Source organism: Lonchura striata, chromosome 36 (genome assembly GCF_046129695.1).
Source record: "Lonchura striata isolate bLonStr1 chromosome 36, bLonStr1.mat, whole genome shotgun sequence".
NCBI lineage: Eukaryota > Metazoa > Chordata > Aves > Passeriformes > Estrildidae > Lonchura > Lonchura striata.
In genome coordinates this window covers 185171-210792 of record NC_134638.1, presented here as the reverse complement: position 1 = coordinate 210792, position 25622 = coordinate 185171, and the positions used below count along the sequence as shown (strand labels likewise).

Here is a 25622-nt window from a genome sequence, read left to right as displayed (position 1 = left end):
CCTCATCCCCTCCGAGCCTCGTCCCAGGAGTCACGAGCAGATTTTAAGTCACAAGCACCAAAACATCTCAAAACCACATGAATATAACCCCAAATATGTGATCTGTAACCCCAAGGCAACCCCTAGGCAACCCCTAAACCTGTTATTTTGCAGCACTTTGAAATGCCCTCATCCCCCACCTTGAGGGGAAAAAAGAACTGCCAGAAAAAGGAGTTTTGACTTAAATAACATTTTTTTTCTTTGGTTTTTACCTCATTTTTAATTTATACAATAAAAAAATCACTTTATGGCACCCAGGGGCAGCAGATCCCTGAAGCGAATGGCGACGGCCGGGACTCCGTCAGCAAAGAGGCACCAAAATCCGGAGGATTTGCCCCAAAAGGGCAAGCGTGAGGCGAGGGACGGATGGGGGGCTTCGGCAAAGCTCGGTGGGGGTCCTGTGTGACCCCCACCCCACCCCCTCATCCAGCCTTTTCTGCTGAAAAAAGCCAAAAAAAGGGAAAAAACCGGCGCGGGGTGGTGGAAGGCACTTGGAGAGTCTGGTCAGGCGAACATGGTGAGCTGGAGCCACTGGGGAGGAGGAGGAGGAGGGTGAGGGAGGAAGGGGAGCAGGAGAGGGGGAAGGAAGCGTGGGAAAAGCAGGAGAAGGAGGGAGAGGAGGAGGATGAGGAAGGGCAGGAGGAAGGCCTCGAGCTGCCCCCGGTACCTGCAGCAGGTCGAAGGTGACGACACCGTCCTTGTCCACGTCCATGGCCTGGAAAAACCCTGAGGGGAGGGAAAGGCATTGGGATCTGGGGGGGGGTTCCATTCCTGAGGGAAAAGCGTGGTTGGGAAGGATCATTTGGGATCTGGGAGGGATTGAGTGGGATCATTTGGGATGGGGTAAGAGGGATCAGTTGGGATCATTGGGGATCGGGGTGGGAGGGATGGTTTGGGATCATGGGGGATCACTCAGGACTGAGGGAAGAATGATTTGGGATGGTTTGGGACAGTTTGGGATGGTCTGGGACGCTTTGGGGTGGTTTGGGATCACTCAGGACTGTGGGAGGGATGGTTTGGGGTGGTTTGGGATCACTCAGGACTGTGGGAGGGATGGTTTGGGGTGGTTTGGGATCACTCAGGACTGTGGGAGGGATGGTTTGGGGTGGTTTGGGATCACTCAGGACTGTGGGAGGGATGGTTTGGGATGGTTTGGGATCACTCAGGACTGTGGGAGGGATGGTTTGGGGTGGTTTGGGATCACTCAGGACTGTGGGAGGGATGGTTTGGGGTGGTTTGGGATCACTCAGGACTGTGGGAGGGATGGTTTGGGATCACTCAGGACTGTGGGAGGGATGGTTTGGGACGCTCTGGGACGCTCTGGGGTCATTGGGGTGCTCGGGGGTCACGGGGCTCTCACGGAACATGGTCTCCAGGCGCACGAGGCAGCAGACGAAGCTGTCGAAGTCCAGGGCCAGGTCGGGCTCGGCGTAGCGGGTGATGAGCAGCTCGTGCAGCCTCTTGCTCAGCCGGTAGCCTGGGCCAGGGGACAGCCCGGGGGTCACCCGGGGGTCCCGGGGCAGGGGAGGGTCCCGGGGGTCCCTGGGGGTCACCTGCAGCCTCCAGCGCCAGGCGCAGCTCGTAGGCGCTGATGGAGCCTGACTTGTCCAGGTCAAACTTGCGGAAGATGCTCTGGCAGGAACAGCCCCCCAAGGGGCAGGGGTCACCAAAAAAACACCAAAATCCCCCCCAAAAGAACAGAGGTCACCCAAAACACCCCCATGTGCCCCAAAATTCTCCCCTCAAAGGAGCAGGGGTCACCCAAAACACCTCCCTGTACCCCAAAATCCCCCCCAAATGGAGACCACCCACAAAAAAAGATGCCAAAACCTTCACCGCACACCCCAGCACCCTCAAAAAAGTAGGGAAAAGAGTGTGAGGGGGGGTCTCAAATCAGGAGGGAGACCCCAAATTGCCCAGGAGCGAGGAGAGCCCCCAGACCCACCAGGAACAGGAGAGCCCCCAGACCCACCAAGAGAGCCGCCAGACCCCCTGGGAACAGGAGATCCCCCAGACCCACCAGGAGAGCCCTCAGACCCACCAGGAGCCGGGAGAGCCCCCAGACCCACCAGGAGAGCCCCCAGACCCACCAGGTAGTTGCGGATCCGGTTCCAGAGGACGTTGAACTCCACCAGGCCCAGTTTCCCGTTCCCGTCTTTCTGGGGGAGGGGGGTTAAGGAAAGGGGGGCTCCAGGGGTCCCCCCAGAGCCCCCCCGGCCCACAGGCACAGGATACGTCCATCAGGTTCACCATGCTGCGGCAGGACTCGATGCTGAAGCCCTTGGTGCGCAGGTCTTTGTCTGCCATGAGGAATTTCGGGGGTTAACGAGGGTCGGGGTGTTAATGAGGAACAGGGTGTTAATTGGGGGAAGGAATCCCGGCTCACGTTTGGCGATGATGCGGTTGAGGATGGTCTGCAGCTCGGTGACGCTGATCTCCAGGTCCTGGGGAGGGGACAGGGGGTGGCCCCGGTGTCACTGCCGAGCAGTGACGTCACGGCCAACCAGTGATGTCACGGCCGAGCAGTGACGTCATGGCCGAGCAGTGACGTCATTGGTAACCAGTGACGTCACCACCAACCACTGACATCACTGCCAAACAAGGACGTTGTAGCCAACCATTGACATCATGGCCAACCAATAACATAATTTACAACCAATGATGTCACTGCCAACCAAAAACGTCATGGCCAACAAATGATGTAATAGCCAACCAATGATGGAATTGCCAGCCAATTATGGAATTGCCAACCAATTATGGAATTGCCAACCAACTACACCATCACCAACGACAATGCCATCGCTACCCAACGACATCATGGCCAACCAGCCATGGAATTGCCAACCAGTGACATCGCCACCAGCCCTCACCGCTCCCTTACCGGCCCCGCCAGCTGCCTGAAGAGCTGCTTGAAGTTCTCATCGATTTCGCTCTCGCCCAGCACTTTCTGGGGGGAAAAGCGGAGGTTTTGGTAACCGCCCCGCCCCGGCGCCCCGCCGGCCCGTCCCCGTGTCCCTGTCTGACCTCGTCCGGCAGCGTGGCCTGGATCTTGTCGTCCATCTCCCTGCGGACAGACACAGCGCGGGCTGAGCGCGGGCGCGGCGCGGGCTGGCCGGCGCTGCCGCGGCGACGCTTACTCGGTGCCGGCTCTCTTCTCAGAGAAGACGCGGAGCACGAAGTCGCCCTCCTTGTTGGGCTCGAAGGTGGAGGGCACCACGATGTACTCGCCGGGCGGCAGCCGGAAGCGCGTGCTCACCTCGCGCAGGTTGATGAACTGCTCGGAGCGCGCGCGCGAGGCGTTGGCCAGGAAGAACTCCCGCTTCAGGTGCACGCCCGACCTCCCCACGTACTGCGGGCACCGGGGGAAACGCTCCAGAGCCGCCCCAAAAACACCCGCGGGGGCGGCCTGCCCCGACCGGCGCCGCGCCGGACCGGCGCCGCCGGCGCGTGGCACCCACCTCGGGAGGGACCTGCGGAGAGACGGGACACCGGGCACCGCGGTCGGTGACGGCTGACACCAGGCAACCACAGCTGGCCCTGACTGAGCCCAGCTGGCCCCGCTACCTCGTAGACAGCGAAGCCGATGGTCTCCATGTCCTTGCCGTAGCGGCGCTCGCGGCGCCGGTGCTTCTGCATCAGCGCCAGCAGGAAGCTGCAGCCCGGCTCCCGCCCGCCGTCCTCGTCCCGGTCATCGTCCACCTCCTCCAGCTGGATCTTGAACTGGGGGTTGATCCAGAACGTGGCTGCAAAGGGGGCACAGGAGGCTCAGCGGGCGCCCGGCCCGGCGGGCCCGGGGCCGGCCCCCGGCGCGTACCGGGGTAGTTGCGGCAGCCGCCGGCGGTGCTGCCGCGCCGCCACGTCCCGTCGTAGAGCCGCGTGTTCCACTTGCGGAACTTGCGGGACTGCAGCGCGTCCGGGGTGAGGTTGCAGATCTCCAGGCGGGTGAATTCCCGCAGGAAATCCCGGAAGGACATCCTGCAGGAAGAGTTTGTTTGCCCTCATTTCGGGGCCCGAAAGGGCCGGGAAAAGGGGTTTGAGTTGAACTTCTCCTACCAGAATTCCCCATCCTCCATCTTGACCATGAGCTGCTGGCGCAGTGCCGGCTCCACCGCGTGCCACTCGGCCGAGCTGCGGGGACAGCGGGGTCAGCGGGGCGCTGGCTCATTAGCGCTAACGAGCTCAGCGCTAACGAAGCCTCACCCGTCGCTCCAGGCGCCCGTCCACTCCACCTCTCCCCAGGGATTGCGCATCCGGATCAGCTCCAGGGCCTGCCCGCGGTACGGGATCTGCCGACGGCGCCGTCAGGGCTCCACCACCCAAAATCCACCCTTTTCCCCCCAAACCGCCGTCCGCCCTCACCTGCTTGGCGCCAGTCACCGAGTAGGCGTGGCCCTTCACCAGCTTCTTGAAGGTCACCGCCTCCATGTCGAAGGCGCTGGTTATCTGCGGGGAGCCAGCGCGGCGTTAGGCAGGGAGCGCCCCAAATCCCGCCGGTTTTGCCCCGAAACGCCGGGGGTGACTCACGTCGATGGAGCAGCCGAGCAGGGAGCCGCGCTCCAGCGCCTTGAGGATGATCTGGTAGAGGTCGGCCGGGGGCCGGCGCAGGTCGAACCACTCGGTGACGCCGCCCGTGAAGTCCTCGAAGCCCTCGGAGGTGCTGCCGCCCGACAGCGCCTCGTAGCAGCCGTTCACCCTGCGCGGCAGCCGGGGCGGTTTTTGGGGGGTTCTGCCCCAAAAAGGGGCGCGGGGAGCGGGGAGGGGCCGTACTTGGCGTAGGCCTTTTCCAGCAGCGCGCTCCAGAACTCGGAGCCCTCGGCCGAGTGCACGAAGAGCAGCTTCCCGTCCTTGGTGGGCAGGAAATCGTCCACCACCACGTCCAGCCACTCGCCAAACTGCCAGATCTGGGGGCACAAGGAGGAGGGAGCCCCCTGCTTCATCCAGGGATTTTGGGGGGAAAACGCCCAGTTTGGGGTCCCACAAGGCAGCGGGGAAGTGGAGTTGCCATCATGGAATAGGACACGAGGAACTGGGTGGGGAAAGGACACAAAGTACTGGGGGACCCTCCCAAAATTAGGGGTGTGACCAAAATGGTGGAGGTAATCCTCAAAACGCTGGGGGGTCACCCCAAATTTGCAGAGTGGAGCCCCAAAACTGTGAGAATTCCCCTCGAAATGGTCAAGGGGAGGCCTAAAAAGGTGAAGGAAGCCCCAAAATGGCGTGGGAACCTCAGAATGACAAGAGGAGACCTGAAGCGATGGTGGGAGCCCCCAAAACGTTGGGATTTGCACTCAGAACGGCAGAAGGGAGCCCCGAGCCCGGGCTTTGCTGACCTGGAAGTGGAAGATGCCGGCGTAGCCCTGCTGGAAGCTCTGCCCGTGCGGCACCACGCGGTGCAGGAGGGTCTCGTTGAGCGTCAGCGAGGCGATGGCCGCCAGCAGCCAACAGTCACCTGGACAGAGCCAAAAACGCCAAACCGTTGGCCGAGCCGCCCCCCAAACCGCCCAGAGCCGGGGCGGAGAGCGAGGATCCCTCACCCAGCGCTCCCTGGCAGATGTCAGTGCGCGTGGCGCCGTCCACGATGAACTGCGGGCGCGGGCACAGCTCCTGCGGGAAAGCCGAAATCAGGAATGCTCCCGCGCTCCCACGCGACTTTTCGGGGGGCGCGGGGACGGAGCCGGGCTCACCGTGGGCCTCTTCCACTGCACGCCGCGCGTTTTGGAGGAGCCGGGGCCCAGCTCGCGGAAGCCGAGGGAGGCGGCGGCCGGGGGGAAGGAGGGGTCCCGGAACAGGGTCCCGGAGCGCCGGCACTCCTCGGCCAGCTGCCCGAAATCCTGGCCCAGGTAGCGCACGGCGTTGTCGTGCCGGCCCAGCCCCAGCTCCTTGGCCCGCTGGCGCCGCACCTGCGCCGAGACGCCGGTGCAGAACACCGGCACCACGGGCGGCTCCGCCATCCTGAGGGACCGCAGGGGCAAAAAACGGGGCTGAGATGGGCGGTCTGCACGGGGACGGGGAGGTTGGGGTTTTTGGGGGGGGATTTGGGGTTTTGGGTGTGGAACAGGAAACACACACTCGGGATTCAGGGAAAAATGGGGCTGAGATGGGCGGTCTGCATGGGGAGGGGGAGTTTGGAGATTTTGGGGGGGGGGGATTTGGGAGAGATTTGGGGTTTTGGTGGGTGAAACAGGAAAAGTGTGCTCGAGATTCAGGGAAAAACGGGGCTGAGACGGGCGGTCTGCACGGGGAGGGGGAGTTTGGGGTTTTTGGGAGAGATTTGGGGGGGATTTGGGGTATTTGGGGGGATTTGGGCTTTTGGGTGTGGAACAGGAAAAACACACTCGGGATTCAGGGAAAAACGGGGATGAGACAGGTGGTCTGCATGGGGAGGGTGGTTTGGGGGGGATTTGGGGTTTTTTTGGGGGGAGATTTGGGGTTTTGGGGGGTGAAACAGGAAAAGCGTGCTCGGGATTTGGGGAAAAACAGGGGTGAGACGGGTGGTCTGCAAGGGAAGGGGGAGTTTGGGGTTTTTGGGGGTGAAAACAGGAAAAACAATCTGGATTCAGGGAAAAACGGCGGTGAGATGGGTGGTCTGCATGGGGATGGGGGGGTTTGGGGTTTTTTGGGGGAGAATTTGGGGGTTTTGGGGAGGAATTTGGGATTTTCCCCCAGATTTGGAGTCCTGCCTGTGTTGGGTGGGAGGAAATTGGGGCGATTTTGATGAGTTGAGAGTGATGCTGTTCTGGGGGAAAAAGCGAGAATTCCAGGGGCAGGGAAGGTCACACAGATCCCAAATCCTGGGGTTTCACCCCAAAATGGCCCTGTCAGAGTGAACTCCTGACACTCCCCACACGGGACAGCCCCAAAGCTGAGGAAATGGGGAAAGTGCCCCAAACTGGTCGTGCAGGTTGAGGTGTGGCCAGGGGCCCAACCCCAAGGGCCTTCCTCAAGCCCTGAGGGAGGTTCGTTAAGCTTTGGGGTGGTTAATTAAGCACTAGGCATGTTAATTAAATGCTAATCAGAGCCACCGAGGAACGACAGAGCCGTGACAGGGGTGGGGGCACAGCAGTCCCCCTCCCAAAATGAGGCTAAACTCGGGGTTTTCTGTCTCCCCAAGGGTCAGGGACACCCCAAACTCAGGGATTGTGCCCCAAAAATGCACAAATCAACCCCAAAATGGAGGTGAGGGGGAGTCCAACCCACCCTCCTGCCCAGGGGTCCCCCCAGTTCCCTGTGTCCCCCCTCCCTGACAGCGCCAGGTCCCCCTGCCCCCCTGCCCACGTACGTTTTTGGGGTGAAGTTCACAGAAACAGCCTCTTTTCACCCCGTTTCGGGGGCCTGGAGCCCCGGCAGGTGCCGCGGGGCGAGGGCCGGGCCCGGCTGCAGCTCCGCTGCCACTTCTGCCCCGGCGCTGGGGAGGAAGCACCGGAAAAGAACCAAAACCCCAAGTGCAAACCAGCACAGCTCCAGCCAAAGCAGCAACAACCCCCGTTCCCCCTGCCGAGGCGGCCCCGACACCCCAAAATCCCCTTTTTTGGCAAAAGCACGGCTCGGGGGGCGGGGTGCGGGAGCCCCCAGAGCTCGCAGCCCGTTCCCGGCTGCGGGCAGGGACGGGAGCAGTGCCGGGGGCGGTTTTTGCCCGTTCCGGCGGGTTTTTGCCCCGTTCCGGAGTTGTGTAAGCGGGTCCGGAGGCGCTCCCGCTGTGTCACCGGCCGTCCCCGCCCGGGCCCGCTCCGTACCTCTCTGCCGGCGGGGGCGGCGCTCCCGGTCTCGCCGCTGTTTTGGGGGAGCAAACGGGGCAAAAGCGAATTTGTCACCCCAAACTTCCTGGAGCGGCGAGGCGAGGCCGCCCCCACCCCGAGACTCCTCCCTGCGCCGCTCCCTCCCCCCGCGGGGAGCGGCTCTGGGGGAACCGGGGTGGGTTTGGGGAAAATCCTGCGGGAATTTCACCGCATTGGAGCGCGGAGGGGCGCGGGTGGGCTGGGCACGGCGGGGGCACTGGGGGTGGGCAGGGATGGACACTGGGGGGATGGACAGGGATGGACACTGGGGGGTGGGACACGCAGGGATGGACACTGGGGGGTGGACACTGGGGGTGGGCAGGGGGATGGACACTGGGGGGATGGACACTGGGACACGCAGGGATGGACACTGGGGGGTGGGCAGGGATGGACACTGGGGGGGTGGACAGGGATGGACACTGGGGGGTGGGACACGCAGGGATGGACACTGGGGGGATGGACACTGGGGGATGGACAGGGATGGACACTGGGGGATGGACAGGGATGGACACTGGGGGATGGACACTGGGGGGGTGGACACTGGGGGATGGACAGGGATGGACACTGGGGGGATGGACACTGGGGGGGTGGACACTGGGGGGGTGGACACTGGGGGGTGGACAGGGGGATGGACACTGGGGGGATGGACACTGGGGGGATGGACAGGGATGGACACTGGGGGGACGGACAGGGATGGACACTGGGGGGTGGGACACTGGGGGTGGGCAGGGGGATGGACACTGGAGGGATGGACAGGGTGGGACATGCAGGGATGGACACTGGGGGGACACTGGGACACACAGGGATGGACAGAGATGGACACTGGGGGGATGGACAGGGATGGACACTGGGGGGATGGACACTGGGGGGGTGGACAGGGATGGACACTGGGGGGATGGACACTGGGGGATGGACACTGGGGGGGTGGACAGGGATGGACACTGGGACACGCAGGGATGGACAGAGATGGACACTGGGGGGGTGGACAGGGATGGACACAGGAGGGGATGGACACTGGGACACGCAGGGATGGACAGAGATGGACCCTGGAGGGGATGGACAGGGTGGGACACGCAGGGATGGACAGAGATGGACACTGGAGGGGATGGACAGGGTGGGACACGCAGGGATGGACAGAGATGGACACTGGAGGGGATGGACAGGGTGGGACACGCAGGGATGGACAGAGATGGACACTGGAGGGGATGGACAGGGTGGGACACGCAGGGATGGACACTGGGGGGATGGACACTGGGGGGATGGACACTGGGACACGCAGGGATGGACACTGGTGGGACAGGGGGGGTGGACGTCTGTGGGGTGTGTGTGACACGGGTGACACACTCACCACAGACTCCCCCCCCAAGTCAGATGCTGCTCCCCCTTTTTAATTTTTCACCATTTTTTCCCCACAGAAAAAAAATCAAAATTAAGGATTTTTGAATATGTGTTGCCCATGTTCTGTGTTTTTTCCCCCCCCCTCATTTTATGCGTTTCTCCCCCAAAAATGGGGAGGCAGGAGGGGAGAAAAGGAGCAATTCTGGGCAATTTTGGAGGGTTTGGGTGAGAAATAAGAAGGAAATGGAAAAATAAAAACCTAAGAAGATATCACCCCAAACCACCAGCTGGGATGGCAGGAAAGAGACACTTGTGAGCAAAAATAGGGGTTGGGTTAAAAAAACCCAAAATTGGTCGGGTAAAAACCAAAGAAAGGGCATTGAGGGTGTGGCACAGCCCCAGTTCCAGCAGGTTTTTCCCCAAATCAGGTGTGGAGCAGCCCAAATTCCAGGGGGTTTTGGGTCAAAAGCAAAAAAAAAAAAAAAAAAAAAAAGGGCAGTTTTGGGACAAAATCAAAAAAGGGCCAAATCTGGGGGCAAAAATTAATAAAGAAAAGCCCAGTTCTATGTCAAAAGCAAAAAGGGGGCAATTTTAGAATTAAAAAATGAGAAAAAAGGGGCTCAATTTGGGGTCAAACCAAAAAAGAGCAAATTTCCACACAGAAAGGGCCCAAATTCCTCACAAAATTAAAGGGAAATTGGGTCCAAACTCGCTGTAAAATCCCCAGTTTTGAGGATTTTTTTGCCCTGGCCCTGTTTGGGCCTTTAGGGTTACCCCAGGCTGCCCAGGGCTGCTTTTGGGTGGGAATCAGGGATTTTTGGGTGGGATTTAGGGATTTTGGTGTGATTTTGGGTGGGAATCAGGGATTTTGGGTGATGGGATTTACAGCAGTCTGGGAGCAGGACTCTGAGGTTTGAGCACCTCTGGGGTTAATTAGGGTCCTGCTTTATTAACAGGGGCATCACTAAGGCCCTGCTTGATTGGGGGGAGTATCATTAGGGCCCCCACTTCATTATTAGGAACATCATTAGGGCCTCCACTTAATTAGCAGGAGCATCATTAGCACCTCTCACTTCATTAGTGGGGCATCATTAGGATTCCCTACTTCATTAATCGAGGCATCATTAGAATTTCTTGCTTAATTAGAGACACTGACTTCATTAGCAAGAATATCCAGAGAATCTCCTGCTTCATTAGGGACCCCCACTTAATTACTAGGGGCATCATTAGGACCCCCACTTGGCTGGGAGGGTGTTAGGGCCCTAATTAAGGCAGGGCTCTAATTAAGGACTGACAGGGCAGGGGGTTGCAACCTCTCGTGGGCAGCCATCAGTGCCATGGCCAGCAGGTCCTGCAAAAAAAGGTAAAAAACAGCTGATTGAGGCAAAAAACAACTCAATTCGGGCGAATTCTTAAAGAAAACAAAACAAAAAAGTGGTTTTGGTTGGACTTACCTTGTCAGAGACCCTGGAAAGGGATGCCTGCCCAATGGTGTCTTCTTGGGGAAGAGAAAAACAACGAGAAAATCAATTTTTAGGTAAAACCGCCAAGTTTGGAGGTTCTGGAATGTGAGGGGCGGATTTTGCCCGGTTTGGAGGGGAGCTCAAAAACCCCCAGAACAAGAATTAGCATTCAACCCCTTTAAAGCTTCAAGTGACCCCAAACCCAACCCTTGTAATGCCCAAAAATCCCCAAATCCCCCCAAAACCAGACCAAGCGCTTAATTCCCTAAAGCTCAGGTCAAGCACAGGTTTAAATCGCTCTCGTACCTCTCTGCCTCACCCATACTGCAGGATTAAAGGACTCTCTGAAGTTTAATCTTTCCCTTTCAGCTATGTTTTAGTACGAGTGAAGGTGCTGAGTGGATTTTCTGCTGCCAAAAAGGAAAAAGCGCCAAAACCCCCTCAGGGGCTCCGGCGCCTTCCCGCCTTTTTCCTTCGCCTCAGCGGCCGTAGCCCCGCCCCTTTCCGGGAGCCGCATCCTATAGGCTGTGAGGCCGCACCTACAGCCAATCAGAAGGCAGATATTGACTAAGCCACGCCTCTCTCTCACGAGCTGCTGCATTTTAATGATGGTATCAGCCAATCAGAGATGAGGCGCGCAAAGGAGGCGTCGCTGATTGGCTGGGCGCCATGAGGGAGAAGTGTGAAGGGAGGGGCAGCTCGGGGGGGAGGTTTGTGAGGGGGAAGGGGATGGCGGAAGGCGATGCGGACGCAAAGGATCGGGTGAGGCGCGCGGAACGAGAGAAGCGGGGAAAGGCGACAAGTCCGGCTGGTGCGGGGCGCACCCACGGCGCTCAGGAGGGCGCTGCCCTCGCCCGCGCCGCCCCTCCCTTAGCAACAGCCGCCGGCCGAGCGGCGTCGCGCGGGGGAGGTTTTTTCTGATTGGCCGAGCTCCGCCGCGCCTGGCCAATGAGCGCGAGCCACGGGACCCTGCGCGTCCCCGCCCACCCCCGCGCCGGCGGCGGGGCCGCTCGGAGCGTACCAAGCGCGGGCGCGCGGGGGGGGTGAGCACAGCGGTTCAGTGTTTAGGGGAGCCACGGCCGCACACTCCCGTGCAGCGGGAGGAGACGGGGCTCATTGGGATCTCTGCAGGGAGGAGCGGCTCTGGGGGGCGAGGTGAGGGCAGCAAACTGGGAGTGAGCCCCTCCTCTCCCCGGGCTTCCCCTCCCCCCGTGCAGCGCGTGGTGCGGTCCGGGCGGAAGTGAGGTGTCGCGCGCTGCGGCGGTTCCGGTGTGGGAGCGGCCGGGGCTGAGGCGGGGTCGGGCCCGGTGAGTCCCGGCGGGTCCCGGCGGGTCCCGGGGGGCGGGCAGGGCACGGCGGGGGCGGCCGGAGGCACCGGTGGACTCGCGGGAAGCTGAGGGAGCCGTGACAGTTGCGGGTTCCCTGTGGAGGAGGGGACGCGGATGTGGGGGGGGGGCAGAGGGACGTGAGGGGACCCGGGGGGTTTGGGGACATTGGGGGGGACAGAGGGACAGGGGGACATTGAGGGGGACAGAGGGATATGCGTGGGTTATTTATATAATAATAAAATAATGTCAGTTATTTTCGGGGTTAAGCCCCTGATTTTGGGGTTTCCATGCTGAGGCTGCGCCTTGTGTGACAGCAGGAGCCCGATCCCTCATTCTGTGGATTGTTTTTGGGGTGAAATCCATTCTTTTTTGGGCGAAATCCATTCTTTTTTTGGCTGACATCCATTCTTTTTGGGGTGCAATCCCTGTTTCTGGCGGTTCCAGGCTGAGGCCATGCTCTGTGTGACAGGAGGAGCCTGACTGCTGATTTTTTGAGTTAAATGTGGGTTATTCTTGGGGTTAAATCCATTCTTTTTGGGGGTTAAATCCATTCTTTTTGGGGTTAAACCCCTGGTTTTTTGTGGATTCCAGGCCGAGGCCATGCTGTGCATGGCGCTGGGCACAGCAGGTGCCTGACCCCTGATTTTGGGGTTATTTCTGGTGTTATTTTTGGGGTTAAAGCCCCCTTTTTTGGCTGTTGCAGGCCGAGGCCATGCTGTGCACGGCGCTGGTCATGGCAGGAGCCTGACCCCTGATTTTGGGGTTATTTTTGGGGTTAAAGCCCCCTTTTTTGGCTGTTGCAGGCCGAGGCCATGCTGTGCACGGCGCTGGTCATGGCAGGAGCCTGACCCCTGATTTTGGGGTTATTTTTGGGGTTAAAGCCCCCTTTTTTGGCTGTTGCAGGCCGAGGCCATGCTGTGCACGGCGCTGGTCATGGCAGGAGCCTGACCCCTGATTTTGGGGTTATTTTTGGGGTTAAAGCCCCCTTTTTTGGCTGTTGCAGGCCGAGGCCATGCTGTGCACGGCGCTGGTCATGGCCGGCAGCCTGGCGCTCACCACGGCCGTGGTGGCCCACGCCTACTACCTGAAGCACCAGTTCTACCCCACCGTGGTGTACCTGACCAAATCCAGCCCCAGCATGGCCGTGAGTGCTTCGTTCCTCGTTAATCACCCCTAATTACCCCGGGGCCAGGCTCAGGGCCTGCCCACGCTGCCTCACTTCTGCTTTTGGGGGCTGAGGGGCTCCCCCAAACCCCCTGGGGACGGCAGCGGGGCTGGTTCCGCCCATCCAGCCCCGGGTTTGGGGTGCCAAACACCCCTGGGCTGGCTCCAAAATGCCCTTTGGGGGCTGCTGGCTCTACAGGTGTTGTACATCCAGGCCTTCGTGCTGGTCTTCCTGCTGGGCAAGTTCATGGGCAAGGTGTTCTTCGGGCAGCTGCGCGCGGCCGAGATGGAGGTGAGCCTTTGGAGGGGGAGTTTTGGAGCCCAGAGGGTCCTTGGTGCTGTTTTAGGGGGGTATTTGTCACCCCAGAGGGTCCTTGGTGCTGTTTTAGGGGAGAATTTGTCACCCCAGAGGGTCTTTGGTGCTGATTTAGGGAAGAATTGATGCATTTTGGAGCAGGATTTTGAGCCAGTTTGGGTGGGGATTTTGAACCCCAAACGATCTTTGGTGCAAATTTTGGTCCCCCATAGGCTTTGGGCCCCGTTCTGGGGTGAATTTTGAACTCTCTGGGTTTTTGGGCCCATTTTGGGGTGAATTTTAAACACCCAGGGTTTTTGGCCCCGTTTTGGGGTGAATTTTGAGCCCCCAGGGTTTTTGGGCCCATTTTGGGGTGAATTTTGAGCCCCCAGGGTTTTTGGGCCCCGTTTTGGGGTGAATTTTGAGCCCCCAGGGTTTTTGGGCCCCGTTTTGGGGTTCACCCCGGGGGGCTGCCCCTGAATCTGTCCCTCAGCACCTCCTGGAGCGCTCGTGGTACGCGGTGACCGAGACCTGCCTGGCCTTCACCGTCTTCAGGGACGACTTCAGCCCGCGCTTCGTCGCCCTCTTCACCCTCCTCCTCTTCCTCAAGTGCTTCCACTGGCTGGCCGAGGACCGTGTGGATTTTGTGAGTGTTGGCAGCAGGGAAAACAGCTCAAAAAACGCCCCAAAAAACCCCAAATCCAGCCTTAAACCACTCCAAAAATAAGCCAGAATCAACCCAGAACTTGCCAGAAACCAGCCCAAAAATAACCTGAAATCAACCCAAAAAACAGCCCAAAAATAACCCCAAATCAGCCTGAAACTAGCCCAAAATTAACCCTAAAACAGTCTGAAACCAACCCAAAAATAACCCCAAACCAGCTTGAAACCAGCCCAAAAATAACCCCAAATCAATCAGCCTAAACCAGCCCAAAACCAACCCAAAAATAACCCAAAAACCAGCCCAAACCAACCTGAAATGAACCCTAACCCAATCAACCCCAAAAATATCTCAAATTCACCCCACAACTAACCCCAAACCAGCCAAAGCCACCCCAAAACAGCTGGAAATGAGCCCTAATCCCATTTTTTTGTGGAAAAAACTGGATTTTCCTCCCCTGCACAGATGGAGAGGAGCCCCAACATCTCGTGGCTCTTCCACTTCCGAATCGTCTGTGAGTGCTCCTCATTTGCATATTTTTGGGGAAGAACCCGGGGCAGCCGAGCGTGCTGAGGCCTGATAACCCGAAACACCCTAATCAGCAGCAGCTCGTTAATGAGGTGGTTCCTGGGGGGGTTAATGAGCTCCGTGGAAGGAAAACAAGGATCTGGATCCACGGCAAAACGGGGTGGGAAAATGGGATTTAGGGATGTACTCCCCAAAAATCATAAAAATGGGATTTAGGGGTGCACTTCCCAAAATCAGAACAACAGGATTTAGGGGTGTAGAAAGCAGTTTTGGAAGGAATTTTGGGGTGTTGGTGGGCAGGAAGCTGCAAGGTGTGGCTGGCAGTGGAGATACCTAATTAATTACCTGTTAATTAAGCTCCTCGTTAGTGGGGGGGTGTAGGAACCCCCCCAAAAGCTGCTCCCGAGGGTGGATCCCGTTCAGTTTTTGGGTCTCCCGGCCTCTTTTCCCAGCCCTGATGTTCCTGCTGGGAATCCTGGACTTCCTCTTCGTCAGCCACGCCTACCACAGCATCCTGACCCGTGGCGCCTCCGTCCAGCTGGTCTTCGGCTTCGAGGTGGGTGCGGGGGGTCCCGGGGGTCCCCGGGGCCGCTCCCGGGGCGGGACGTCCCACCTGGCTCCTGTGCCACCCCCAGTACGCCATCCTGATGACCATGGTGCTGACCATCTTCATCAAGTACGTGCTGCACTCCGTGGACCTGCAGAACGAGAACCCCTGGGACAACAAGGCCGTGTTCATGCTCTACACCGAGCTCTTCACCGGTACCGCGGCCGCTCGCGGGTGGGGGGGCTCAATTAGGCGTTGGTTAACGAAGAGATGAAGTGCTGGGGGAGTTGGGGTGGGTTTGGTTGGTCAGCGAAGAGTCAAAGTCTTGGTGGTGCTCGGTTGGTCTTCATCGGTCAGCGAAGAGTTGGCGCCTTGGCGTTCAGCTTGGTTGGTCAACAAAGACTGGAAGTCTCGGTTTCCGAGAAGGGTTGGAAGGTTCATTAGGGTTTTTGTTCATTAGCGATGATCCAAAGCGTTGGTGTTCTACTGGTCCTGGTGGTCAGCCAAAACTTTTCATGTTGGTGGTGCTTGGCTGGTCTTGGTTGGTCAATGAAGATCCAGAGTCTTGGTGAGGCTCAACTGCTCTTCATTGGTCAACGAAAACTCAAAGTCCTGGTGTTAAGTGGTCTTGGTGGTCAACCAAAACTCAAAATGTTGGTGGTGTTTGGCTGGCCTTGGTGGGTCAGTGAAGACTCAAAGTTTTGGTGCTTGGTTGGTCAGTGGTGACTCAAAGTTTTGGCGCTCAGCTGGGTTTGGGTCATTAATGGAGGCTTGGACATGGTGGCATTGGTGCTCAGCTGGCTTTGGTTGCTCAGCTGGTCACCTCAGGTGTCCCACGGGCCCGGGTGGCCGCGGGGCCGCAGCCCGCCGCGGGCGGTCCCAGCGTGTCCCGCTGTGCTCTCCCCAGGGCTGATCAAGGTGCTGCTCTACATGGCCTTCATGACCATCATGATCAAGGTGCACACCTTCCCGCTCTTCGCCATCCGCCCCATGTACCTGGCCATGAGGTGAGGCCCCGCGGCCCCGGGGGCGTCCTGGTGTGATCCCGGTCCTGCTCCCGGCCTGATCCTGTCCTGATCCCATCTGGATCCCCATCCTGGTCCTGGTCCCGATCCTGATCCTGGTCCTGATCCCCATCCCGATCATGACCCTGTCCTGATCCTGATCACGATCCCAGTCCTGATCCTGATCCCATTCTGATTCCATCCCAATCCCAGTCTTGATCCCATCCCAATTACAATCCTGATCCCAATCCTGATCCCATCCTGATCCCAATCCTGATCCTGATCCCATCCTGATCCCAATCCCAATCCTGATCCCATCCTGATCCCCGTCCTGATCCTGATCATGATCCCAATCCTGATCCTGATCCCATCCTGATCCCATTCTGATCCCATCCCAATCCCAGTCTTGATCCCAATCCTGATCCCATCTCAGCCCCAATCCTGATCCCATCCTGGTCCCAAACCCATCCCAGTCCTGATCCCATCCTGATCCCAATCCTGATCCCATCCTGATCCCCGTCCTGATCCTGATCACGATCCCAATCCTGATCCTGATCCCATTCTGATTCCATCCCAATCCCAGTCTTGATCCCATCCCAATTACAATCCTGATCCCAATCCTGATCCCATCTCAGCCCCAATCCTGATCCCATCCTGATCCCAATCCCATCCCAATCCTGATCCCATCCTGGTCCCAATCCTGATCCCATCCTGATCCCAATCCCATCCCAGTCCTGATCCTATCCCAATCCCCGTCCTGATCCTGATCATGATCCCAATCCTGATCCTGATCCCATTCTGATCCCATCCCAATCCCAGTCTTGATCCTATCGCAATTACAATCCTGATCCCAATCCTGATCCCATCTCAGCCCCAATCCTGATCCCAATCCCATCCCAGTCCTGATCCCATCCTGATCCCAATCCCATCCCAGTCCTGATCCTATCCCAATCCCAATCCTGATCCCATGCTGATCCTATCCTGATCTCACCCCACTCCCGTTTCAATCCCGATCCCAATCCCGCTCTGCTCCAGGCAGTTCAAGAAGGCCGTCACCGACGCCATCATGTCCCGCCGGGCCATCCGCAACATGAACACGCTGTGAGTGCCCCAGAAACCCCAAATCCCAGGAAAATCCCTACATCCACCCCAGAAACCTCAAATCCTGGGAAAACCCTACATCCACTCCGAAACCACAAATCCCGGGAAAACCCTGCATCCAGCCACCACAAAAACCCCAAAATCCCAAATTCCAAAGTCCCTTTTCCCCCTAAATTGCCCCCAGCTGTGGGGTGGGACCAGCTGTGGGGCTTTTGGGTCAGCTGTGGGGTTTTTGGGGCCAGCTGTGAGGTTTTTGGGTCAGCTGTGAGGTTTTTGGGGCAGCTGTGAGGTTTTTGGGGCCAGCTGTGGGGTTTTTGGGGCCAGCTGTGAGGTTTTTGGGGCAGCTGTGGGGTTTTTGGGTCAGCTGTGGGGTTTTTGGGGCAGCTGTGGGGTTTTTGGGGCACCTGTGGGGTTTTTGGGGCCAGCTGTGGGGTTTTTGGGGCCAGCTGTGAGGTTTTTGGGGCAGCTGTGGGGTTTTTGGGTCAGCTGTGGGGTTTTTGGGGCAGCTGTGGGGTTTTTGGGTCAGCTGTGGGGTTTTTGGGGCAGCTGTGGGGTTTTTGGGGCAGCTGTGGGTTTTTGGGGCAGCTGGGGGATGTTTTCCCCACAGCTATCCCGACGCCACGGCCGAGGAGCTGCAGGCCGTGGACAACGTCTGCATCATCTGCCGTGAGGAGATGGTGACGGGCGCCAAGCGCCTGCCCTGCAACCACATCTTCCACACCAGGTCTGCTGCCCGGGGATTCCGGGAATTCGGGCATTTTGGGAGTGGTTTTGGGGGTGGTTTTGGGGGTGGTTTTGGGGGGTGTCACCACTGCAGGTCTGCCAGCCTGCAACGGCAATCCTGGTGCTGATCCCGATCCCAATCCCAATCCTGATTCCATCCCAATCCAATCCTGATCCCAATCCCATCACTGTCCCCCCAATCCTGATCCTGATCTCAACCCTGATCCTGATCCCAATCCCGATTCCATCCCAGTCCCAGTCCTGATCCCGATCCTGATCCCAATCCCATCCCAATCCAATCTTGATCCCAGTCCCGATCCCAATCTTGATTCTGTCCCAATCCCATCCCCATCCCAGTCCTGATCCCGATCCTGATTCCATCCCAATCCCAATCCCCGGCATCACAGTGCAGGTTAATGAGGTCATTAGTTAATTCGTGATTAATTAATTAGGGGTTCATTAGCGGGAAAAGGGTTGAATTCTTTTGTGGGGGGTCAGAGGGACACGGAGGGGTCTCGGGGGCCAACAGCTGACAGGAGGGGAGTTAATTTAGGGGTTAATTAAACCAGCGGGGGTGGCACTACTGTGTTAATTAACGAGGGCGCTAACGAACCCCTGCAGCTGCCTGCGCTCCTGGTTCCAGCGGCAGCAGACGTGCCCCACGTGCCGCATGGACGTGCTCCGCGCCTCGCTGCCGCCGCAGCCGCCCCCGGAGCCGCCGGCACCGGCACCGGCACCGGCGGCGCAGCCCAACAACTGTGAGTGAGCACGGGACGGAGGGGGGACGGGACACCCGGGTGTGGGTGACCACGGGACACCCAGCTGTGGGTGAGCACGGGACACCCAGCTGTGGGTGACCATGGGACACCCAGGTGTGAGTGAGCACAGGACATCCAGGTGTGGGTGAGCATGGGACACCCAGGTGTGAGTGAGCACGGGATGGAGGGGGGACGGGACACCCAGCTGTGAGTGACCACAGGGACACCCAGCTGTGGGTGACCATGGGACACCCAGTTGTGGGTGAGCACAGGACATCCAGCTGTGGGTGACCATGGGACACCCAGGTGTGGGTGACCACAGGACACCCAGCTGTGGGTGACCACAGGGACACCCAGCTGTGAGTGACCATGGGACACCCAGTTGTGGGTGAGCACAGGACATCCAGCTGTGGGTGACCATGGGACACCCAGGTGTGGGTGACCACAGGACACCCAGCTGTGGGTGAGCATGGGACACCCAGGTGTGGGTGACCACAGGACACCCAGCTGTGGGTGAGCATGGGACACCCAGGTGTGGGTGACCACAGGGACACCCAGCTGTGGGTGAGCATGGGACACCCAGGTGTGAGTGAGCACGGGATAGAGGGGGGACAGGGACACCCAGCTGAGGGTGACCACAGGACACCCAGCTGAGGGTGACCACAGGACACCCAGCTGTGGGTGAGCACGGGACATCCAGGTGTGGGTGACCACAGGGACACCCAGGTGTGGGTGAGCACAGGGACACCCAGCTGTGGGTGACCATGGGACACCCAGCTGTGAGTGACCACAGGGACACCCAGCTGTGGGTGACCATGGGACACCCAGCTGTGAGTGACCATGGGACACCCAGTTGTGGGTGACCACAGGGACAGGGACACCCAGCTGTGAGTGACCATTGCTGTGGGGACAAAAGGAGGGAGAGGCCCTGTGGGCAGCCCCTGACAGTGACACCCCGACAGTGACACCCCAACAGGGACACCCCGATAGTGACACCCCAACAGGGACACCCCGACAGTGACACCCCGATAGTGACACCCCGACAGTGACACCCCAACAGTGACACCCCAGCCCGGGACACCCCGATAGTGACACCCTGACAGTGACACCCCAACAGTGACACCCCAGCCCGGGACACCCCGATAGTGACACCCTGACAGTGACACCCCAACAGTGACACCCCAGCCCGGGACGTTCCCGCTGTGCCGGCCCCGTTGCCTTCGGGGTCGGGCAGGAGGGGCTGCAGTCGTGGCCGCAGCGCTGCCCTGTCCCCGCAGTTCCCCAGGGGATGCTGCCTCCCTTCCCGCCGGGAATGTTCCCGTTCTGGCCGCCCGTGGGGCCCTTCCCGCCCGGCCCCGGCGGCGTCCAGGCCCCGGCCGGCACTGACGGCACAGCCGCGGCCGCCGGTGCCGCTCCTGGTGAGTCCCACCCCGAATCCCACCCGGAATCCCATCCTGAATCCCACCCTGCCCCAAATCCCACCCCGAATCCCACCCCGAATCCCATCCTGCCCTGAATCCCACCCCGAATCCCACCCCGAATCCCATCCTGCCCTGAATCCCACCCCGAATCCCACCCCGAATCCCACCCTGAATCCCACCCCGAATCCCACCCCGAATCCCACCCTGAATCCCATCCTGCCCCAAATCCCACCCTGAATCCCACCCTGCCCCGAATCCCACCCCGAATCCCACCCTGCCCCAAATCCCACCCTGAATCCCACCCTGAATCCCACCCCGAATCCCATCCTGCCCCAAATCCCACCCTGAATCCCATCCTGCCCCAAATCCCACCCTGAATCCCACCCCGAATCCCATCCTGCCCCAAATCCCACCCTGAATCCCACCCCAAAATCCCATCCTCTCCCAAATCCCACCCCAAATCCCATCCCCTGCCCCTTGTCCCACCCTGAATCCCACCCCGAATCCCATCCTGCCCCAAATCCCACCCCAAATCCCACCCCAAATCCCATCCCCTGCCCCTTGTCCCACCCCAAATCCCCCAAACCCAAATCCCACAAACCCCACTCCCCTCACTTTTCCCACCAAATCCCCCCCGAACCCAAATCCTCCCCAAATCCATTCCCGCTCCCTTTTTCCACCCTAAACCTCCCCGTACCCAACTCCGCTCCTTTCCCACCCCAAAAACCCCCTGTCCCGCCCCAAACCCTTCTCCCCCTGACCCCTCTGTGCCCCCAGGTGCCCGTCCCGGTGCCGGTGCCGGCGCTGCCGGGCCGGAGCCGGGCGGTGCCGGGGCCGTGCCGGGGCTGCCGCTGCCGCCGCCCTGGGTGGGGATGCCGTGGCCACCCCTCTTCGGTAGGATTGGGATTGGGGATTTGGGAATTGGGGATTGGGGATTTAGGGTTTGGGGATTGGGGATTTGGGGATTGGGGATTGGGGATTTGGGGATTTGGGGATTGGGGATTGGGGATTGGGGAATTTGGGATTGGGGATTGGGGATTGGGGAATTTGGGATTGGGGATTGGGGATTTAGGGTTTGGGGATTGGGGATTTGGGGATTGGGGATTTGGGGATTGGGGATTGGGGATTTAGGGTTTGGGGATTGGGGATTTGGGGATTGGGGATTTGGGGATTGGGGATTGGGGATTGGGGATTTGGGATTTGGGGATTTGGGGATTTGGGAATTGGGGATTGGGGATTGGGGATTGGGGATTTAGGGTTTGGGGATTGGGGATTTGGGGATTTGGGGATTGGGGATTGGGGATTTAGGGTTTGGGGATTGGGGATTTGGGGATTGGGGATTTGGGGATTGGGGATTGGGGATTGGGGATTTAGGGTTTGGGGATTTGGGGATTTGGGAATTGGGGATTGGGGATTGGGGATTTAGGGTTTGGGGATTTGGGGATTTGGGGATTTGGGAATTGGGGATTGGGGATTGGGGATTGGGGATCTGGGGATTGGGGATTTGGGAATTGGGGATTGGGGATTGGGGATTGGGGATTGGGGAATTTGGATATTTGGGGATCCCAGGATGCATCCCCGCCCCTCCCTGCAGGGGTGCCGCCCATGCTGGGGACTGGGGATTTGGGGATTTTGGAATTTGGGGATTTGGGAATTCGGGGATTTGGGAATTCAGGGATCCTGGGATGCACCCCTTACCCCTCCTGCAGGTGTGCCGCCCATGCCAGGGATTCGGGGATTTGGGAATTCGGGTATTTGGGGATTTGGGAATTCAGGGATTTGGGGATTTGGGAATTGGGGGTTCAGGGATCCCGGGGTGCACGGCTCTCCCGCAGGCGTGCCGCCCATGCCGGTGCCGCCGGCCGGCTTCGCGGGGCTGACGGAGGAGGAGCTGCGCGCCATGGAGGGCCACGAGCGGCAGCACCTGGAGGCGCGGCTGCAGTGCCTGCACAACATCCACACGCTGCTGGACGCTGCCATGCTGCAGATCAACCAGTACCTGGGCGTGCTGGCCTCCCACGGGTACTGGGATGGGCTGGGGGGGACTGGGATGGGACTGGGAGGGACTGGGAATGGACCAGGGGGGACTGGGATGGACTGGGAGGGACTGGGGGGGACTGGGATGGACTGGGGGGGACTGGGATGGGACTGGGGGGGACTGGGAATGGACCGGGGGGGACTGGGATGGACTGGGGGGGAACTGGGAGGGACTGGGAATGGACTGGGAATGGACTGGGAGGGACTGGGAATCGACTGGGATGGACTGGCAGGGACTGGGAATGGACCGGGGGGGACAGATCAACCAGTACCTGGGCGTGCTGGCCTCCCACGGGTACTGGGATGGGCTGGGGGGGACTGGGATGGACTGGGAGGGACTGGGATGGACTGGGGGGGACTGGGATGGGACTGGGGGGGACTGGGAATGGACCGGGGGGGACTGGGATGGGACTGGGATGGGACTGGGGGGGGACTGGGAATAGACTGGGATGGACTGGGAGGGACTGGGATGGGACTGGGGGGACTGGGAGGGACTGGGAATAGACTGGGATGGACTGGGATGGGACTGGGAATGGACCGGGGGGGACAGATCAACCAGTACCTGGGGGTGCTGGCCTCCCACGGGTACTGGGATGGACTGGGAGGGACTGGGAGGCACTGGGAGGGACTGGGGGGCACTGGGAGGGACTGGGAGGCACTGGGAGGGACTGGGGGGCACTGGGAGGGCTCGGTGCTGACCACCCCCCACTTCCCCACTCCGGGAATTTGGGATAACTCTGGGGTCACTCTGGGATCCCCCCAGGACCCCCCGAGCCGCCCCCCGGCCGCCCCCCGACCGCGAGACCCCCCCGGAGGAGCCCCCGGCGCCGGGACCCTCGGGAGCCGCCGGAGCCGCCGGTGCGTGAGGAGCCCCAAAAGCGGGCTGGACCGGGCTGAACTGGGCTGGACCGGGCTGAACTGGGCTGGACCGGGCTGAACTGGGCTGGACTGGGTTAAACTGGTGCTGAACTGGGCTGGACCGGGCTGAACTGGGCTGGACCGGGCTGAACTGGGCTGGACCGGGCTGAACTGGGCTGGACTGGGTTAAACTGGTGCTGAACTGGGCTGAACTGGTGCTGAACTGGGCTGAACTGGTGCTGAACCAGGCTGAACTGGTGATGAACTAGGCTAAACTGGGCTTAAATGGGTTAAACTGGTGCTGAACTGGGCTGGACTGGTGATGAACTGGGCTGGACTGGTGATGAACTGGGCTTAAATGGGTTAAACTGGTGCTGAACTGGGCTACACTGGGCTGAACTGGTTCTGCACTGGGTTAAACTGGTACAAACCGGTTCCGCCCTGCTCTCCCGCAGAGCCGGCCCCCGCCGAGGATGAGGAGGACGCGGCCGAAGGCTCCGAGCCCCGGGAGGGCCCCGAGCCCCCCGAGGGCCCCGACACGGCCGAGCTGCGGCGGCGGCGGCTGCAGAGGCTGGGGACCCCCCCCCACTGACCGGGACCCCCCCAAACTGACCGGGACCCCCCCAAACTGACCGGGACCCCCCCCACTGACCGGGACCCCCCCAAACTGACCGGGACCCCCCCCACTGACCGGGACCCCCCCCACTGACCGGGACCCCCCCCACTGACCGGGACCCCCCAAAACTGACCGGGACCCCCCCCCACTGACCGGGACCCCCCCCCACTGACCGGGACCCTCCCCCACTGACCGGGACCCCCCCACTGACCGGGACCCCCCCACTGACCGGGACCCCCCAAAACTGACCAGGACCCCCCCAAACTGACCGGGACCCCCCAAACTGACCGGGACCCCCCCACTGACCGGGACCCCCCCACTGACCGGGACCCCCCCCCACTGACCGGGACCCCCCAAACTGACCGGGACCCGCCCCCCCAGACTGACCGGGACCCCCCCCAGACTGACCGGGACCCCCCCCACTGACCGGGACCCCCCCAAACTGACCGGGACCCCCCCCCAAACTGACCGGGACCCCCCAAACTGACCGGGACCACCTTCCCACTGACCAGGACCCCCCAAAACTGACCGGGACCCCCCAAAACTGACCGGGACCCCCCCCCAAACTGACCGGGACCCCCCAAAACTGACCAGGACCCTCCTAAACTGACCGGGACCCCCCCACTGACCGGGACCCCCCCAAACTGACCGGGACCACCTTCCCACTGACCGGGACCCTCCCAAACTGACCGGGACCCCCCCACTGACCGGGACCCCCCCCACTGACCAGGACCCCCCACCCTGACTGGGACCCCCCAGACCGACCCGAAATCCCCCCGGGAACCCCCCAGGACCCCCCAGACCAACATGAGATCCTCCCCAGGACCCTCCCTCACCTCCAAGACCTCCCCCCTCCCCATTTTCCATGGAAATTCCCGGCTGGAAGCGAATCCCAGTCCCCTTGGTGACCCCAGCCCCATTTCCCCAGCCCCTGACCCCTTTTCCCTCTCTCTTCCCCCATTTTTTCCCAATTTTCCCGCACTTCTTCTCAATTTCCCCCCATTTTTTCCCAATTTCTCCCCATTTTTCCAATTTTTTCCCTATTTCCCTGCATTTTCCCCATTTTTTCCGGATTTCTCCCCGTTTTCCCCCAATTCTCCCTCTCCCCTGAGCCAGGGTCGGGTCCCTGTTGTTCCCTTAGGGTTTCAGGGTGTCCCCCCCTCCCCAAACCCACGCTGGGGGGGCTTTGACCTCTGACCTCACCCGGCCCAGGGAATTCGGGACCCCCCTGGGATTTTGGGGTCCCCTCCCATGGGAATTGTGGGGCTATCCTGAGGATTTTGGGGACATTCCTTGGGATTTCGGGGGTCCCCAGATGGAATTTTAGGGCACCCCTCCCCCCCCCCTCCCCCGGTTTGGGTCCTGCCCATGGGAATTTCGGGATTTTCCCAGGAATTTGGGAATTTTGGGTCCCCCCCATGGAATTTCTGGGTTCCCCCTGGAATTTTGGGAATTCTGCCCCCCGATTAACAGTATTAACCCCTCGCCCCACACCCCCCCAGTCCCAAACTGGTTTGGACTGGTTGGCCACGGCCGGGGTTGCAGTTTCTCGCTGACTTTTGCCCAATTCCGGGCGCTTTTGGCCCAAATCCCGCCGCAATTCCGGGCCGGCCGCGCCCCCAGTGCCTCTGGAACCCCAAATTCTCAGGGAAAAACCAAAAATCCACAACCCCGCGGCCGGAATCGATGGAAAACGGCGCTTTTGCACCAAAACGGGCTGGGGGGGGAGACTTGGGGCAAAAAGGAGCCAAATTGGGATTTTCGGGTTTGAGGCGGATTCTTTTCCTTTCTTCCTTTAATTTTTTGGGCACTTTTGGCCCCAGTTTGAGTGGCTTGTGAGGAATTTGGCAATAACGAAACGGCGCCGCTTTGGGGAGTTGATTTTGAACCCTTCCATGCTGTTTTTTTCCCCATTTTGAGCCAAAATCATCATTTCTTTTGGGTCTGTTTGAGGGTTTTTTTGGGT

At 60.1% G+C, this 25622-nt stretch overlaps 2 protein-coding genes and 1 long non-coding RNA gene across 3 annotated transcripts; 1 reads left to right on the top strand and 2 right to left on the bottom strand.

The window, feature by feature from the left end:
- Nucleotides 1-213: 213 nt before the first annotated feature.
- Nucleotides 214-5990, bottom strand: CAPN1 (calpain 1). Its single transcript, XM_077789621.1, has 21 exons — nt 5724-5990; nt 5574-5643; nt 5370-5488; nt 4807-4940; nt 4564-4732; nt 4399-4482; nt 4240-4325; nt 4093-4167; nt 3854-4014; nt 3604-3782; nt 3498-3509; nt 3177-3388; nt 3064-3103; nt 2921-2986; nt 2426-2483; nt 2275-2339; nt 2130-2198; nt 1593-1671; nt 1400-1516; nt 707-765; nt 214-570 (listed from the first exon to the last, which is right to left on the bottom strand). The coding sequence occupies exons 1-21, from the start codon at nt 5988-5990 to the stop codon at nt 544-546; spliced, it is 2148 nt and encodes a 715-aa protein (XP_077645747.1). The 3' UTR covers nt 214-543.
- A 4490-nt stretch (nt 5991-10480) lies between these two features.
- On the bottom strand, nt 10481-11104 carry LOC110478863 (uncharacterized). Its single transcript, XR_002466828.2, has 3 exons — nt 10922-11104; nt 10607-10650; nt 10481-10503 (listed from the first exon to the last, which is right to left on the bottom strand). It is a non-coding gene; the product is annotated as an uncharacterized LOC110478863 (long non-coding RNA).
- Nucleotides 11105-11860: 756 nt separating this feature from the next.
- On the top strand, nt 11861-23647 carry SYVN1 (synoviolin 1). The gene is made up of 16 exons (XM_077789701.1): nt 11861-11922; nt 12947-13087; nt 13307-13399; nt 13896-14048; nt 14529-14577; nt 15044-15147; nt 15227-15353; nt 16046-16145; nt 17178-17243; nt 17851-17967; nt 18588-18724; nt 20002-20142; nt 20923-21039; nt 21981-22167; nt 22946-23040; nt 23496-23647. The coding sequence occupies exons 2-16, from the start codon at nt 12956-12958 to the stop codon at nt 23630-23632; spliced, it is 1755 nt and encodes a 584-aa protein (XP_077645827.1). The 5' UTR covers nt 11861-11922; nt 12947-12955; the 3' UTR covers nt 23633-23647.
- The last annotated feature ends 1975 nt before the right edge of the window (nt 23648-25622 follow it).

What these genes read in the sequence shown, in the direction of transcription:
- CAPN1 (XM_077789621.1), bottom strand. Translation starts at nt 5,990, where the DNA reads ATGGCGGAGCCGCCCGTGGTGCCGGTGTTCTGCACCGGCGTCTCGGCG. An exon ending in AGGCCACGCTGCCGGACGAG is followed by an intron (nt 2,987 to 3,063) that starts GTCAGACAGGGA and finishes TTTTCCCCCCAG; the next exon opens with AAAGTGCTGGGCGAGAGCGA. An exon ending in TCACCTTCGACCTGCTGCAG is followed by an intron (nt 571 to 706) that starts GTACCGGGGGCA and finishes CCTCCTCCCCAG; the next exon opens with TGGCTCCAGCTCACCATGTT.
- SYVN1 (XM_077789701.1), top strand. Translation starts at nt 12,956, where the DNA reads ATGCTGTGCACGGCGCTGGTCATGGCCGGCAGCCTGGCGCTCACCACG. An exon ending in TGCGCGCGGCCGAGATGGAG is followed by an intron (nt 13,400 to 13,895) that starts GTGAGCCTTTGG and finishes TCTGTCCCTCAG; the next exon opens with CACCTCCTGGAGCGCTCGTG. An exon ending in AACCACATCTTCCACACCAG is followed by an intron (nt 17,968 to 18,587) that starts GTCTGCTGCCCG and finishes GAACCCCTGCAG; the next exon opens with CTGCCTGCGCTCCTGGTTCC.